The 16,048-nt window shown below is 46.7% G+C and overlaps 1 protein-coding gene and 1 long non-coding RNA gene across 4 annotated transcripts in view; one reads left to right on the top strand and one right to left on the bottom strand.

Annotated features, from left to right (window-relative positions):
* The window catches only part of brwd3 (bromodomain and WD repeat domain containing 3), a 42,573-nt gene that overhangs the window by 5,362 nt on the left and 21,163 nt on the right, over positions 1–16,048 (bottom strand). For all 3 annotated transcript variants that reach the window (XM_076991050.1, XM_076991051.1, XM_076991049.1), the window contains 6 exons: positions 15,966–16,048; positions 15,785–15,860; positions 15,595–15,645; positions 9,272–9,394; positions 6,769–6,921; positions 5,326–5,474 (listed from right to left, as the gene is read on the bottom strand). The exon at positions 15,966–16,048 is cut by the window's right edge and continues 43 nt beyond it. In XM_076991050.1, the coding sequence (XP_076847165.1) occupies positions 5,326–5,474; positions 6,769–6,921; positions 9,272–9,394; positions 15,595–15,645; positions 15,785–15,860; positions 15,966–16,048 (635 nt within the window). The remainder of the gene's footprint in view (positions 1–5,325; positions 5,475–6,768; positions 6,922–9,271; positions 9,395–15,594; positions 15,646–15,784; positions 15,861–15,965) is intronic.
* Positions 10,588–13,861, top strand: LOC143492648 (uncharacterized). Its single transcript, XR_013125300.1, has 3 exons — positions 10,588–10,834; positions 11,076–11,370; positions 11,660–13,861. It is a non-coding gene; the product is annotated as an uncharacterized LOC143492648 (long non-coding RNA).

The raw sequence follows: 16,048 nt of genomic DNA on the forward strand, positions 1-16,048 counted from the left end.
TGTGTCCTGTAATCTCGTCGTGTGTGTGTGTGTGTGTGTGTGTACCTGTTGGGAAGCGTGTCCTGTAATCTCGTCGTGTGTGTGTGTGTGTGTGTGTGTGTGTACCTGTTGGGAAGCGTGTCCTGTAATCTCGTCGTGTGTGTGTGTGTGTGTGTGTGTACCTGTTGGGAAGCGTGTCCTGTAATCTCGTCGTGTGTGTGTGTGTGTGTGTGTACCTGTTGGGAAGCGTGTCCTGTAATCTCGTCGTGTGTGTGTGTGTGTGTGTGTACCTGTTGGGAAGTGTGTCCTGTAATCTCGTCGTGTGTGTGTGTGTGTGTGTGTGTGTACCTGTTGGGAAGCGTGTCCTGTAATCTCGTCGTGTGTGTGTGTGTGTGTGTACCTGTTGGGAAGTGTGTCCTGTAATCTCGTCGTGTGTGTGTGTGTGTGTGTGTGTGTGTGTGTGTGTGTGTGTGTGTGTGTGTACCTGTTGGGAAGCGTGTCCTGTAATCTCGTCGTGTGTGTGTGTGTGTGTGTACGTACCTGTTGGGAAGTGTGTCCTGTAATCTCGTCGTGTGTGTGTGTGTGTGTGTGTGTGTGTGTGTGTGTGTGTGTGTGTGTGTGTGTACCTGTTGGGAAGTGTGTCCTGTAATCTCGTCGTGTGTGTGTGTGTGTGTGTGTGTGTGTGTGTGTGTACCTGTTGGGAAGCGTGTCCTGTAATCTCGTCGTGTGTGTGTGTGTGTGTGTGTACCTGTTGGGAAGCGTGTCCTGTAATCTCGTCGTGTGTGTGTGTGTGTGTGTACGTACCTGTTGGGAAGCGTGTCCTGTAATCTCGTCGTGTGTGTGTGTGTGTACCTGTTGGGAAGTGTGTCCTGTAATCTCGTCGTGTGTGTGTGTGTGTACCTGTTGGGAAGTGTGTCCTGTAATCTCGTCGTGTGTGTGTGTGTGTGTGTGTGTACCTGTTGGGAAGCGTGTCCTGTAATCTCGTCGTGTGTGTGTGTGTGTGTACCTGTTGGGAAGCGTGTCCTGTAATCTCGTCGTGTGTGTGTGTGTGTGTGTGTGTGTACCTGTTGGGAAGCGTGTCCTGTAATCTCGTCGTGTGTGTGTGTGTGTGTGTGTACCTGTTGGGAAGCGTGTCCTGTAATCTCGTCGTGTGTGTGTGTGTACCTGTTGGGAAGTGTGTCCTGTAATCTCGTCGTGTGTGTGTGTGTGTGTACCTGTTGGGAAGCGTGTCCTGTAAACTCGTCGTGTGTGTGTGTGTGTACCTGTTGGGAAGTGTGTCCTGTAATCTCGTCGTGTGTGTGTGTGTGTGTGTGTGTGTGTGTACCTGTTGGGAAGCGTGTCCTGTAATCTCGTCGTGTGTGTGTGTACCTGTTGGGAAGTGTGTCCTGTAATCTCGTCGTGTGTGTGTGTGTGTGTACCTGTTGGGAAGCGTGTCCTGTAATCTCGTCGTGTGTGTGTGTGTGTGTGTGTGTGTGTGTGTGTGTACCTGTTGGGAAGCGTGTCCTGTAATCTCGTCGTGTGTGTGTGTGTGTGTGTGTGTACCTGTTGGGAAGCGTGTCCTGTAATCTCGTCGTGTGTGTGTGTGTGTGTGTGTGTGTGTACCTGTTGGGAAGCGTGTCCTGTAATCTCGTCGTGTGTGTGTGTGTGTGTGTACCTGTTGGGAAGTGTGTCCTGTAATCTCGTCGTGTGTGTGTGTGTGTGTGTGTGTGTACCTGTTGGGAAGCGTGTCCTGTAATCTCGTCGTGTGTGTGTGTGTGTACCTGTTGGGAAGTGTGTCCTGTAATCTCGTCGTGTGTGTGTGTGTGTGTGTGTGTGTGTGTGTACCTGTTGGGAAGCGTGTCCTGTAATCTCGTCGTGTGTGTGTGTGTGTGTACCTGTTGGGAAGCGTGTCCTGTAATCTCGTCGTGTGTGTGTGTGTGTGTGTACCTGTTGGGAAGCGTGTCCTGTAATCTCGTCGTGTGTGTGTGTGTGTGTGTGTGTACCTGTTGGGAAGCGTGTCCTGTAATCTCGTCGTGTGTGTGTGTGTGTGTGTGTACCTGTTGGGAAGCGTGTCCTGTAATCTCGTCGTGTGTGTGTGTGTGTGTGTACGTACCTGTTGGGAAGCGTGTCCTGTAATCTCGTCGTGTGTGTGTGTGTGTACCTGTTGGGAAGCGTGTCCTGTAATCTCGTCGTGTGTGTGTGTGTGTGTGTGTACCTGTTGGGAAGCGTGTCCTGTAATCTCGTCGTGTGTGTGTGTGTGTGTGTGTGTACCTGTTGGGAAGCGTGTCCTGTAATCTCGTCGTGTGTGTGTGTGTGTGTGTGTGTGTACCTGTTGGGAAGCGTGTCCTGTAATCTCGTCGTGTGTGTGTGTGTGTGTGTACCTGTTGGGAAGTGTGTCCTGTAATCTCGTCGTGTGTGTGTGTGTGTGTGTGTGTACCTGTTGGGAAGCGTGTCCTGTAATCTCGTCGTGTGTGTGTGTGTGTACCTGTTGGGAAGTGTGTCCTGTAATCTCGTCGTGTGTGTGTGTGTGTGTGTGTGTGTGTGTGTACCTGTTGGGAAGCGTGTCCTGTAATCTCGTCGTGTGTGTGTGTGTGTGTACCTGTTGGGAAGCGTGTCCTGTAATCTCGTCGTGTGTGTGTGTGTGTGTGTACCTGTTGGGAAGCGTGTCCTGTAATCTCGTCGTGTGTGTGTGTGTGTGTGTGTGTACCTGTTGGGAAGCGTGTCCTGTAATCTCGTCGTGTGTGTGTGTGTGTGTGTGTACCTGTTGGGAAGCGTGTCCTGTAATCTCGTCGTGTGTGTGTGTGTGTGTGTGTACGTGTTGGGAAGCGTGTCCTGTAATCTCGTCGTGTGTGTGTGTGTGTGTGTGTGTGTGTGTGTGTGTGTACCTGTTGGGAAGCGTGTCCTGTAATCTCGTCGTGTGTGTGTGTGTGTGTGTGTGTACCTGTTGGGAAGCGTGTCCTGTAATCTCGTCGTGTGTGTGTGTGTGTGTGTGTACCTGTTGGGAAGCGTGTCCTGTAATCTCGTCGTGTGTGTGTGTGTGTGTGTGTGTGTGTGTGTGTGTGTGTGTACCTGTTGGGAAGCGTGTCCTGTAATCTCGTCGTGTGTGTGTGTGTGTGTGTGTGTGTGTACCTGTTGGGAAGCGTGTCCTGTAATCTCGTCGTGTGTGTGTGTGTGTGTGTGTGTACCTGTTGGGAAGCGTGTCCTGTAATCTCGTCGTGTGTGTGTGTGTGTGTGTGTACCTGTTGGGAAGCGTGTCCTGTAATCTCGTCGTGTGTGTGTGTGTGTGTGTGTGTGTGTGTGTGTGTGTGTGTGTGTGTACCTGTTGGGAAGCGTGTCCTGTAATCTCGTCGTGTGTGTGTGTGTGTGTGTGTGTGTGTACCTGTTGGGAAGCGTGTCCTGTAATCTCGTCGTGTGTGTGTGTGTGTGTGTGTGTGTGTGTGTGTGTGTGTGTGTGTGTGTGTACCTGTTGGGAAGCGTGTCCTGTAATCTCGTCGTGTGTGTGTGTGTGTGTGTGTGTGTGTGTGTGTGTGTGTGTACCTGTTGGGAAGCGTGTCCTGTAATCTCGTCGTGTGTGTGTGTGTGTGTGTGTGTGTACCTGTTGGGAAGCGTGTCCTGTAATCTCGTCGTGTGTGTGTGTGTGTGTGTGTACCTGTTGGGAAGCGTGTCCTGTAATCTCGTCGTGTGTGTGTGTGTGTGTGTGTGTGTGTGTACCTGTTGGGAAGCGTGTCCTGTAATCTCGTCGTGTGTGTGTGTGTGTGTGTGTACCTGTTGGGAAGCGTGTCCTGTAATCTCGTCGTGTGTGTGTGTGTGTGTGTGTGTGTGTGTGTGTGTGTGTACCTGTTGGGAAGCGTGTCCTGTAATCTCGTCGTGTGTGTGTGTGTGTGTGTGTGTGTACCTGTTGGGAAGCGTGTCCTGTAATCTCGTCGTGTGTGTGTGTGTGTGTGTGTGTGTACCTGTTGGGAAGCGTGTCCTGTAATCTCGTCGTGTGTGTGTGTGTGTGTGTGTACCTGTTGGGAAGCGTGTCCTGTAATCTCGTCGTGTGTGTGTGTGTGTGTGTGTGTGTGTGTGTGTGTGTGTGTGTGTGTGTACCTGTTGGGAAGCGTGTCCTGTAATCTCGTCGTGTGTGTGTGTGTGTGTGTGTGTGTGTACCTGTTGGGAAGCGTGTCCTGTAATCTCGTCGTGTGTGTGTGTGTGTGTGTGTGTGTGTGTGTGTGTGTGTGTGTGTGTGTGTGTGTACCTGTTGGGAAGCGTGTCCTGTAATCTCGTCGTGTGTGTGTGTGTGTGTGTGTGTGTGTGTGTGTGTGTGTACCTGTTGGGAAGCGTGTCCTGTAATCTCGTCGTGTGTGTGTGTGTGTGTGTGTGTGTGTACCTGTTGGGAAGCGTGTCCTGTAATCTCGTCGTGTGTGTGTGTGTGTGTGTGTGTGTACCTGTTGGGAAGCGTGTCCTGTAATCTCGTCGTGTGTGTGTGTGTGTGTGTGTGTACACCTGTTGGGAAGCGTGTCCTGTAATCTCGTCGTGTGTGTGTGTGTGTGTGTGTGTGTGTACCTGTTGGGAAGCGTGTCCTGTAATCTCGTCGTGTGTGTGTGTGTGTGTGTGTGTGTGTGTGTACCTGTTGGGAAGCGTGTCCTGTAATCTCGTCGTGTGTGTGTACCTGTTGGGAAGCGTGTCCTGTAATCTCGTCGTGTGTGTGTGTGTGTGTGTGTGTGTGTGTGTGTGTGTGTGTGTGTACCTGTTGGGAAGCGTGTCCTGTAATCTCGTCGTGTGTGTGTACCTGTTGGGAAGTGTGTCCTGTAATCTCGTCGTGTGTGTGTGTGTGTGTGTGTGTGTGTGTGTGTGTACCTGTTGGGAAGCGTGTCCTGTAATCTCGTTGTGTGTGTGTGTGTGTGTGTGTGTACCTGTTGGGAAGCGTGTCCTGTAATCTCGTCGTGTGTGTGTGTGTGTGTGTGTGTGTGTGTGTGTGTACCTGTTGGGAAGCGTGTCCTGTAATCTCGTCGTGTGTGTGTGTGTGTGTGTGTGTACCTGTTGGGAAGCGTGTCCTGTAATCTCGTCGTGTGTGTGTACCTGTTGGGAAGCGTGTCCTGTAATCTCGTCGTGTGTGTGTGTGTGTGTGTGTGTGTGTGTGTGTGTGTACCTGTTGGGAAGCGTGTCCTGTAATCTCGTCGTGTGTGTGTGTGTGTGTGTGTGTGTGTACCTGTTGGGAAGCGTGTCCTGTAATCTCGTCGTGTGTGTGTGTGTGTGTGTGTGTGTGTACCTGTTGGGAAGCGTGTCCTGTAATCTCGTCGTGTGTGTGTGTGTGTGTGTGTGTACCTGTTGGGAAGCGTGTCCTGTAATCTCGTCGTGTGTGTGTGTGTGTGTGTGTGTGTGTACCTGTTGGGAAGCGTGTCCTGTAATCTCTTGCTGTAAGTGAGTCTCTGTTGGCTGCGTCTCTGGTTCTGTACGGCTGACTTGTAGTCTGAGATGATGGAGATTATCTGGTGCTCAAAGAACGCTGACAAACTGAGTGTCATACTGAAGATCTGTACACACACACACACACACACACACACACACACACACACACAGTCAAAAAGAGCCAACGATAAACACACCTACACAGACAAGCAGAATCCAAGATTGAACAGTGTATAAGATACCAGATCACAACAAGCATCAATTCCCCATTAGGTCTCACTCAGCAGAGGCAGGTGCCCAAAGGGGGTGTGGCTTTGGGCACCTGACTCAGGTACAGTGTTGCCATAGTTACTTTGAAACAGTAATCCGACTACTGACTACTGACTACTTCTTTAAAAAGTAACTCAGTTAAGTTACTGACTACTTGCTTTTAAAAGTAACTAAGTTAGATTACTTTTAGTTACTTTCAGCAGAGGCTGATCCCCCGCCCCTATAACATGAAAATGACTACCAGTTCTGCCAATACTCACTTTATTGACATGTATTTTAACCGGAACATCAAAAATGACACTGGCATTTGTAAACTTTTTCTTGAAATAGGCTTACATGTTTTTTAAATAAATAAATAAGACAGTCTTTCTGTTCAACTCCGCCCACTTACAGGGTTGCCAACTGTCACGCATTGAGACACACGCATTTGACTGTCTTCACACGCTTACGCCACACTTCCGATATCTCACGCCGAAAAAAAAATCCAGTTTATTTACCTCTGATCCACATCTATGATTCAATGAGTTACTAGTTCGATCTGGCGCCAACCACCGGCGATCGATCGATCGCGATATAATACTGAATTTAGTCAATTTTACACCCCGCCCGGTAACAATTTACGTTCACCGCCAAGCCCCGGTTTTTTTTTTTTTTTTTTCAGGTTTGACGTTGTGTTTTTGAAAGTAGACAGCACTCTGTCGCCAGGACAGAGTGTACAACGGACCTTAATGTTGTCTTCCTTAGCCGAAATAAAATCAAAATAATGCCTGTATTTCCAGCTGCTAAAAGGCGAACCTCTCCTTCCATCTGACTTTGGCGCCGCAGAGCAGAGATGACGTAACCGCGTAAGAAACGTGTAGCCAAAAAATAAGAATGAATAAATATAACCTACGTTCCCCCGAAATGCAGAAATAGTAACGCACGATGTTTTAGATAAGTAACTTTAATCTGACTACTAGTTTTTAAATAGTAGTTGCGTTAGACTACTCGTTACTGAAAAAAGTAGTCCGACTACAGTAACGCGTTACTAAGTAACGCGTTACCGGCATCACTGCTCAGGTATGCTGACACCTGAACCATGTACAAGGCCAGCAGGCCACCACTTATGATGCCGTATTGCGCAAGGCCACCAGGGGGTGCTGCTCCTACCCGTGACTTCTTGTTGGGGGTGTAGGCTTTGGAGTTGCTGAAGATCAGACGGACATCTTTAGCAAATTCCACGGGGTTCTCGTAGTTGCCAGCGGTCAGCGTCTCCGACACCGTCCCCAGGTCCATGGGGGTGTCAATGATGTCTCTGTAGTCCTGAACAAACACATTGACTCAGCGAAACGTGCAGAAATAAACAATGTTTACACAGAATCTTTATTTGGGGGATGTGAAGAACATAGTGTGAGGGTAGTGCGTGTGTGAGGTTAGCGAGTGTGAGGGTAGTGCGTGTGAGGGTAGTGCGTGTGAGGGTAGTGCGTGTGAGGTTACAGAGTGTGAGGGTAGTGCGTGTGTGAGGTTAGCGAGTGTGAGGGTAGTGCATGTGTGAGGTTAGCGAGTGTGAGGGTAGTGCGTGTGAGGTTACAGAGTGTGAGGGTAGTGCGTGTGAGGGTAGTGTGTGTGAGGTTACAGAGTGAGGGTAGTGCGTGTGAGGGTAGTGCGTGTGAGGGTAGTGCGTGTGAGGGTAGTGCGTGTGAGGTTACAGAGTGTGAGGGTAGTGCGTGTGAGGTTAGAGTGTGAGGGTAGTGCGTGTGAGGTTACAGAGTGTGAGGGTAGTGTGTGTGAGGGTAGAGCGTGTGAGGGTAGTGTGTGTGAGGGTAGTGCGTGTGAGGGTAGTGCGTGTGAGGTTACAGAGTGTGAGGGTAGTGCGTGTGAGGTTACAGAGTGTGAGGGTAGTGCGTGTGAGGGTAGTGCGTGTGAGGGTAGTGCGTGTGAGGTTACAGAGTGTGAGGGTAGTGCGTGTGAGGGTAGTGCGTGTGAGGGTAGTGCGTGTGAGGTTACAGAGTGTGAGGGTAGTGTGTGTGAGGGTAGTGCGTGTGAGGTTACAGAGTGTGAGGGTAGTGCGTGTGAGGTTACAGAGTGTGAGGGTAGTGCGTGTGAGGTTACTGTGTGTGAGGGTAGTGCATGTGAGGGTAGAGTCCTGCACCGGGTCGGGTACCCGCGGGTACGGGCAAATAGATGCTGAAACGGGTGGGTTTTACACATACCGAAATTTTACGGGTGGGTATGCGGGCGGGTAAGTTAAAATACGGGTGGGTATGCGGGCGGCTAAGTTAAATAAGTGGTCATTTTTAGTAGGCTTTTATTTGCTACGTAATGAACATAGTGTTACATTTTGCCTGATTAGCGCCTCCCGATGGTGGTGGCGAAGCTCAGGGGAGCTTACTTATACCGTAGCTCCGTTGGCCAGAGCGGGCTGAACTTTACTCTTCACCCGTTCTGGGGTAATACCCAAACTTCGGTTCTTTTCCAGCGGAAACATGAGCAGAGGCTGGTTATAACGCAGTACCGGGCATTTATTGTAGCTTGCTTGGTGGTTACAAAGCAAATGGGTGGCCGTGCTAGAACAAGGAAAAATGATGAGAGAGAACTTGGCGTTTAGGATTTGTGATCCAAGAGTACAGAACGCAGCTCAAACCTGGGACTGTGGACGATATACTGTTCCTGCACAGTAACCTAGGATAGATTTGTGAACCTATGCGATTTTATTTAGTTGTTATACTGACATTTGTTCCCTCTCGTTTTGTGGTTGCTAATTTTAGATAGGAATAGCCTACTGTTCCTGCACAGCAACCTTATATTTTATTTTGTGTTGTACTGACGTTTTTTCAGAGGCGCATTGAAAAATAAAGTGCTCTATAGGAATACTTTCGATTTGTGTGATTTTTCACGGGCACGGGTGGGTAACGGGTAGAATATTACGGGTCCGGGCGGGTACGGATTTAACTTTGAAATAGCCATGGGTTCGCGGGTGGGTGGGTGCTGTACTCTGCGGATATGGGTGGGTACGGGTCTCAAAAATCGGACCCGTGCAGGACTCTATGTGAGGGTAGTGCGTGTGAGGGTAGTGCGTGTGAGGTTACCGAGTGTGAGGGTAGTGTGTGTGAGGTTACCGAGTGTGAGGTCACCAAATGTGAGGGTAGTGTGTGTGAGGGTAGTGTGTGTGAGGGTAGTGCGTGTGAGGGTACAAAGTGTGAGGGTAGTGTGTGTGAGGGTAGTGTGTGTGAGGTTACAGAGTGTGAGGGTAGTGTGTGTGAGGGTAGTGTGTGTGAGGGTAGTGTGTGTGAGGGTAGTGCGTGTGAGGGTAGTGCGTGTGAGGGTAGTGCGTGTGAGGTTACAGAGTGTGAGGGTAGTGTGTGAGGTTACCGAGTGTGAGGGTAGTGTGTGAGGTTACCGAGTGTGAGGTTACCGAGTGTGAGGGTAGAGCGTGTGAGGGTAGTGCGTGTGAGGGTAGTGCGTGTGAGGGTAGTGCGTGTGAGGTTACCGAGTGTGAGGGTAGTGCGTGTGAGGTTACCGAGTGTGAGGGTAGTGCGTGTGAGGTTACAGAGTGTGAGGGTAGTGTGTGTGAGGTTACAGAATATGAGGTTAGTACGTGTGAGGTTACCGAGTGTGAGGTTAGTGCGTGTGAGGTTACTGAGAGTGAGGGCAGTGCGTTTGCAGTAGTTACAGGGTATGTGAAGAGGTCCACAGGCTGTCTGAAGGGCTCCGAGTCAGGGCTGGCCAGCATCCGCCTGACCAGATCTCTGCACTGGCCCAACCACGCCCGCACATCCATAGCTACGCCTCGCTTCTGAAAGAGCCAATCACAGAAAACAACACAGAACTGGGGTTAGGATTGGGTACGAAGCACAAGCAGGCAGGTATAATACTTTGGTAGTATGGTCAGGTAGGAGTGGTAGCATGGTCAGGTAAGGGTGGTAGTATGTTGGGGTGGTATTAGGGGTGTGACGAGATCTCGTGACACGAGATCTCGCGAGATGTAACTCAGCTATATTTCTCATCGCGTTAAAAATCTGTCTCGCGGGATTTGTGATCCAGCAAGCAGCCAGAATGACGTTGGAAAATATAACCAGAGTTACGACTTTTTTTTTTATTTTGCGCAGTGCGCGGAGGAGCAGAGGCAGCACAGTGGAGTGTAGTGGAGCATTGTTGTGGTGTTGTGGAGTGTAGTGGAGTGTTGTGTACGATAAGCTGAGGCAGCGTAGCCTCCACCATAGCCATCTCTGCAACACGATCGGTCTTTCTCACGCTGTACGCACGAGAACATTGTTAGTTTTTTTCTTTACTGTATTTACGATTTAGCATATCTAAATCTAGGGTCACGCTTAACGACACCACTGTAATATTGTTTGCGATTGAAAAAAGGAGAAATTAAATTTTATTTTATTTTAACTTATGAAATTTTATTTTAATTTCAATTTGTAGAGGAAGAAGTTTATTAAAAGTTCATGCTTACATCATGCATGTTAAGAGTTATAATTAGGGGTGGGACGCGATTAAAAAAATTAATCGAATTAATCGGAAGCTTTGTAATTAATTAATCGAAATTAATCGCATTTTAATCGCATTTCAGTATTTAACATGAGAAATATTAATTTAAGTTTGAATGATGAATGAATCAATGAACATAATCATAAACTTCAACATCTTGTTTATTTTTCCACCAGTCTACTACACAGACCAATATATGTGTAGTGTACAGAAAACAGTTCAGAACATTGGAAATTCTGATCAAAAATGTTGTTTAATTTTGGGAGTTTTGCTCAGGACATTGGAAGAATTGAAGTAAATCAGAAGATGTTTTTTAATAGCATTTTAGCAATTTCTTTAATTTCCCAGGCCTCTGCCACAGGCATCTCCATAGTGCCTAGAAGTGGTCTTCTGCATGCTCAAAGCAAATGACTGGATCTTCATCACAGTGGCGGTTCTGAGGGGGGGCCAGCAGGGGCCAGTGCCCCCGCAAAAGTGAGTCAGGACCCCCCAGTGGCCCCCCCTCCAAACGAAGATTATACAGTAATTATTAAAATTGTGATATCGCGCCGACGCGAAAGGTGGAACTAATGCGCGTGGCTCAACATTTTAGTCGGATCATTTAGTGCGTTGCACCACTGAATCCGGAACTGGCTTGTAGATTTACCGCGAATAAACGAGCGCGAGTTTTCCATCCACCCAACGAGAAGCAGACGGAAGCAAGAAACGATTACCAGGACAAACTTTGAATTGTTACAAGGTAAGATTTCTGTTCAAGAAATGTTGTTGGCCAGGCGTTAATGTCAGCTTGTGTTGATTGCATGCTTCTAGCTAACGTTAGTTAACATTACCACAACACAAAACCAAGCAAGCCCGCAACAGTAGCCTATTATTATAGTTAAATGTTACTTATATTCTGGGTTGCCGAAGTTTTGTGTGTTCATTACGAAGTGTTGTGTGTTCATTACATTACTCTTCATTACTTTGCTTTTTGTCCATAGTTCAAAATGAAGAGAAAAAAGGACATTACGTCCTATTTCTGTACCAAAAAGATGAATTACAATGAGGCAGACATTGAGACAGAGCCAGATGGTGTTAGAGCTGAAGAGAAGCAAGTCGAGAGCACCACAGAGAGCGAGCAGGTCTTTGGAGACACCGGTGTTCAGAGAGAGGGCACAGAGCAGGAAAGAGAGACAGATGAAAATCCTGAGAGTGAGGAAGCTGAGAGTGAGATACAAGCAGAGTGTGAGACACAGACAGAGAATATATGTGCATCCACAAGCACTGGACCATCAGGTTTGTGATGCTGAAGAAAACACTTGCTTGCTTAGTGTGATGCATACAAAACGTCTATCTTAAGCTAATTTGCAGTCTTAGTCCCTGGTCAGGCTTTAGAATACAATGAAAGAATGTACTGAATACAATTAATTAATACAATTAATAAGTAGCATTAATAAATAAATACAGTGATGCAATTTAGACGTGTGTGTGCATTTGAGCAGTGTCAGTGTAATTGCAGTTTATATGACGTGTCCATGCAGAATATATGTTTATTTACATATATTTGGTTTGTCTGTCTCCACAGACATCAGCAAATGTAAAGAAGACCCACCGATGCAGCCAGACCTAAAGTTGTTTCCCAGGACCTTGATGGGAGACAGGAGGAGGAGCTTCAAGTCAGCCTGGTACCACATCCACCCATGGCTTGAATATTCACAACATTTGGACTCTGCGTATTGTTATGCTTGCAGACATTTTAGCCCTCCCAATAGCCCAGACACAGTCTTTGACTCGCCGGTTGGTTTCAAAAACTGGAAGAAAGCAACTTACAAAGAGGCGGGGTTTGCATTACATGCAAGGTCTGAGCGGCACAAACAAGCCATGGTTACATGGAGGGATTATCAGAAAGCTGCAGCAGCTAATGCAACACTGGTCAATGTTTTAAACAAGGAGCACAATAGACAGGTCAAAGAAAATCGAGAATACATAAAAACAATCGGGGAAGTGCTGTTACTTACTGCTACTCAAAACATTGCTCAAAGAGGTCATAATGAGTCTGCAGAGTCGGGTAATAAAGGGAACTTCAAGGCAATTCTAGACATAATTGCTAACCACAACAAATCTGTTAAAAAAAGGTTGGCTTCCAACCATAATGCAAAGTATACAAGCAAAATCATTCAGAATGAGGTTCTGGATTGTTTAGCAGACATGGTTCGAACGGAAATTACAGAAGAAGTGAAAAACAGTGAAGTCTTCAGCATCGTGGCAGACGAAACAAAAGATGTAAAGAAAAAGGAACAGATCTCTCTCGTACTAAGGTACTACTACAATGGAGCTATCCAGGAAAGTTTTCTCCATTTTGAATCCACAGAAAAGCTCGATGCAGCAGGCCTTAGTGATAAAATAATCCACATACTGGAAAATCATGGTCTTGAGTACAAAAAGAACCTTGTAGGCCAAGCTTATGATGGGGCTTCTGTCATGAGCGGTAAGCATTCTGGGGTACAGGCGAGGATCAAAGAGGAAGCAAAATATGCTTTTTACTTCCATTGTACTGCCCACTGTCTAAATCTAGTTTTAGTAGATACAGTCAAAGCTCTCCCGGAGGTAGAGGAGTTCTTCTACTTATTAGAAAAGCTATATGTGTTCACATCTGGATCAGCTGTCCATCCTAAATGGCTAGCTATACAAAAAGAGATGTATGAAGGTGCACCAAGAGAGCTCCAGCGTTTAAGTGACACTCGTTGGGCATGCCGATTTATAGCTCTGCGTAACATCATGGACAGACTGCCTGCCCTTAAGCGACTACTGCAAGAGATAGCCCAAGAACGTAATGGGGAAAGATCTGTTGACGCACGAGGTCTGCTGGCACAGATAGATCTTGAATTCGTAGTGCATCTTGTTACACTCCGTAAAGTGTTTGGAGAAACAAAACTTCTCTCCGATATGCTACAGTCTTCAACACTTGACATTTCAAAAGCTGTAGATTTAGTTGAAGCTTTAGTTCAGACATTGAATGATTTCAGGCAGGAGTCATTTTTTGATGATGTGTGGGTTGAAGTGTTGAATGTTTTGGGGCAGTGTGATCCAGCACCACCAGCTGCAAAAAGACTAAAAGCACTAAGCTCTAAACTCAGCGAGCACTGTGTACTGACCACTGTTGGGCAGAGAGAGTCAGAGCGAGACAAAGACGGGTTTCGTACAAACTTTTTCTTGCCCATCATCGATCTAATGCTCAGTGAGCTTGAAAGACGATTTTCTAGAAGAAATTGTGACATAATGAATAGCATCCAGGCTCTAAATCCCCAAAAAGATGCATTCTTGAAAGAGACAAATCTGTTTTCATTTGCTCAATTATATGATTCAAATATTGATGACCTGGGCCATGAACTGCATCAGTTCAGAAGGATATTAGACAGGAAAATAAAGACTGGGATGCAGAGACCCTCCAGTACAGTAGAGCTAGTACAGTTCATTGAGCCATATAAAGAAGTGTTTTTTGAGCTCTACAGACTTTGTAAAATAGCAGTTGCGATCCCAGTGAGTACTGCGTCTTGTGAACGGAGTTTTTCTACATTAAAGCTTGTGAAAACATACCTCAGATCCACTATGAACGACGAGAGATTAAGCAATTTAGGTGTACTGAGCATTGAGTCTAAGAGGGCAAAGGCATTGAGTCTTGACTTGTTTGTTGATCGGTTTGCCAGAAATCACCAAAACCGCAGAATACAGTTGCTATAATAGTAGGGCAGCCAATGTGTATAATTTTGGACTGAGAAACTGTTATTTTCATTGTCATTTCATCTGCTGATTATTTTCTCCAGTCAATACAGTCTGTAAAGTGTTTTTTTTTTTTTTTTTTGTCTCAAATGTGATATTTTGAGCCATTCACTTTGGCTACAATTGTTACTGGTTAGTTTTATAAAAATAAACCAAATAAGATTTCGAATCCTTGTCTTTTTTGCCCTGGGTTGAATGTGCCCCTCTGACCAAAGCCCTGGCCCCAGCCAGGCCCCCTCAGTAAAACTGGTCTAGAACCGCCCCTGCTTCATCATCTATAGATTCATCATCTATATGAGCTGTCACACCAAGATAATTCTTGTTGCTAACAGAGGTCCAGTGATCCCCAGTCAGAGCCACATTTGTGGCGCTCTTCACAATAACCTGTTTTACTTCCTATTCCTCATCATACAGCTGCTGGATTTTCTTCGACATTGTCTTTCTGGGGTGAGTTTCCTTAAACGTTCTTAGCGCCAAGTACTTCGTTACCTCATTCTTACGTACGAGGTTAAGAAGTACTTGGCGCTAAGAACGTTTTGGGAAACTCACCCCTGGACGGTAGTTCGTAACTTGCATCAGTTGACGCAATGTGCAGCGCTTCTTGTAAGTCTTTATCTTCGACCACTGAGAGCGGACAACACAAATAATGTGACGCATCATGTATAAACGCGTGCGGAGTCGCGCGCTACGGCCACTCGCGAAAGTTTAATCCAGTCTTAATGGTCCAATGAAGGTAATTTAAAAACCAGGACATTTCCTCACAGGATATGAATTACGGACGTTTGGTCACCCTATCGTATTAGGAATACATTTAGCAGCTAAGTTATCATTACTGACCTGCGCATTAAGCTGGGCGTACACTGTGCTATTTTTGGCCCATTTTCAGCCGATTTTTCACTCGTTTCGGCTCAATCGCGTGTCGTGCATCGTATAGTTTACACAGGTAAACGAGGAACGATTCACACCTCACGACCAACTCCCGATCAGAAATCGCAGCGTCGCAAGAACATCAAACATGTGTGAAATTCAAATCGCTCCTCGTGAGAGTATCGCACTGTTGAAGCAGCTCCACGAGCCGACTCTCCCTGCGATTTAGTCGTACAGTTTGAGCTGGAGCTGAGTACACGATTTAAAATATCGTACAGTGTACGCCCAGCTTTAGCCGCAACATGTTTTGCGTTGAGGTGGTAACGAAGGGTGGAAGTGCTCCTGTGATAAGCGAACTCCTTCATACATAAAGTGTAAATAACACTATTTGTGTTTGTACTTCCATCTGGAAGTTTCTTATATTTAAATTTCCCATCCACCAGCATAGCCTCTTCAGTTATCTCCATCATGATCTTATTGTGCGTCCATATAATCTGTATGTCTGGAACTCGTGCACTGAGAAACATTCCACGGTGCAAAAGTGTCTCGTCCGTTAAATGCGTTAAAATGCGTTAATTTTTTTTAGTGCGTTAATTTTCCTGTAATTAATTAATCGAAATTAACGCGTTAAAGTCCCACCATTAGTTATAATAAAACATTTCAAAATGCATGTGCAACTCAGTTAAATAAGTTGTCCAGTCGTATAATTTGTCATTTTAGTGTTCTTAAAATCTCATCTCGTCCAATATTGTGTATCGTCTCGTAGGGGTGGTGGTACGTAGGGGTGGTGGTACGTAGGGGTGGTGGTACGTAGGGGTGGTGGTACGTAGGGGTGGTATGTATGGGTGGTAATATGGTCAAGTCCAAACTCACCTTCTGTCCAGTAGAAGTACCTGGTGTGTCAGAGTCAATATCAACATCCTCCTAATAGCAAACAAACACATTACTAAAGTCAGCTCATACAAACACTAACCACGACAAATACACTCATACAAACGCACACCCCCCACCCACACACAACCCCCCCCACACACACACGCCCCCCACACCCACACACACTCACCTCCTCTTCAGCAGGGCTGCATAATTCTGCCTTAACCTTGTTGTACAGCTCGAAGATGTCAGTACAGCTTTGATCCCTGCATCGACATACATAGTGACTTGTTTATTCATCAGTGTGTGTGTGTGTGTGTGTGAGAGAGAGAGAGAGTACAGGTGTGTGTGTGTGTGTGTGTAATAATTACCCAATGAAGCGCAGCAGAATGTCAGTGACTGTTTTGGCCGATGTAACGATGGGACTCTGAGGTTCGTTAAATGTTCGTGCGTT

This window comes from Brachyhypopomus gauderio, unplaced genomic scaffold (genome assembly GCF_052324685.1).
Source record: "Brachyhypopomus gauderio isolate BG-103 unplaced genomic scaffold, BGAUD_0.2 sc80, whole genome shotgun sequence".
Classification (NCBI taxonomy): Eukaryota; Metazoa; Chordata; class Actinopteri; order Gymnotiformes; family Hypopomidae; genus Brachyhypopomus; species Brachyhypopomus gauderio.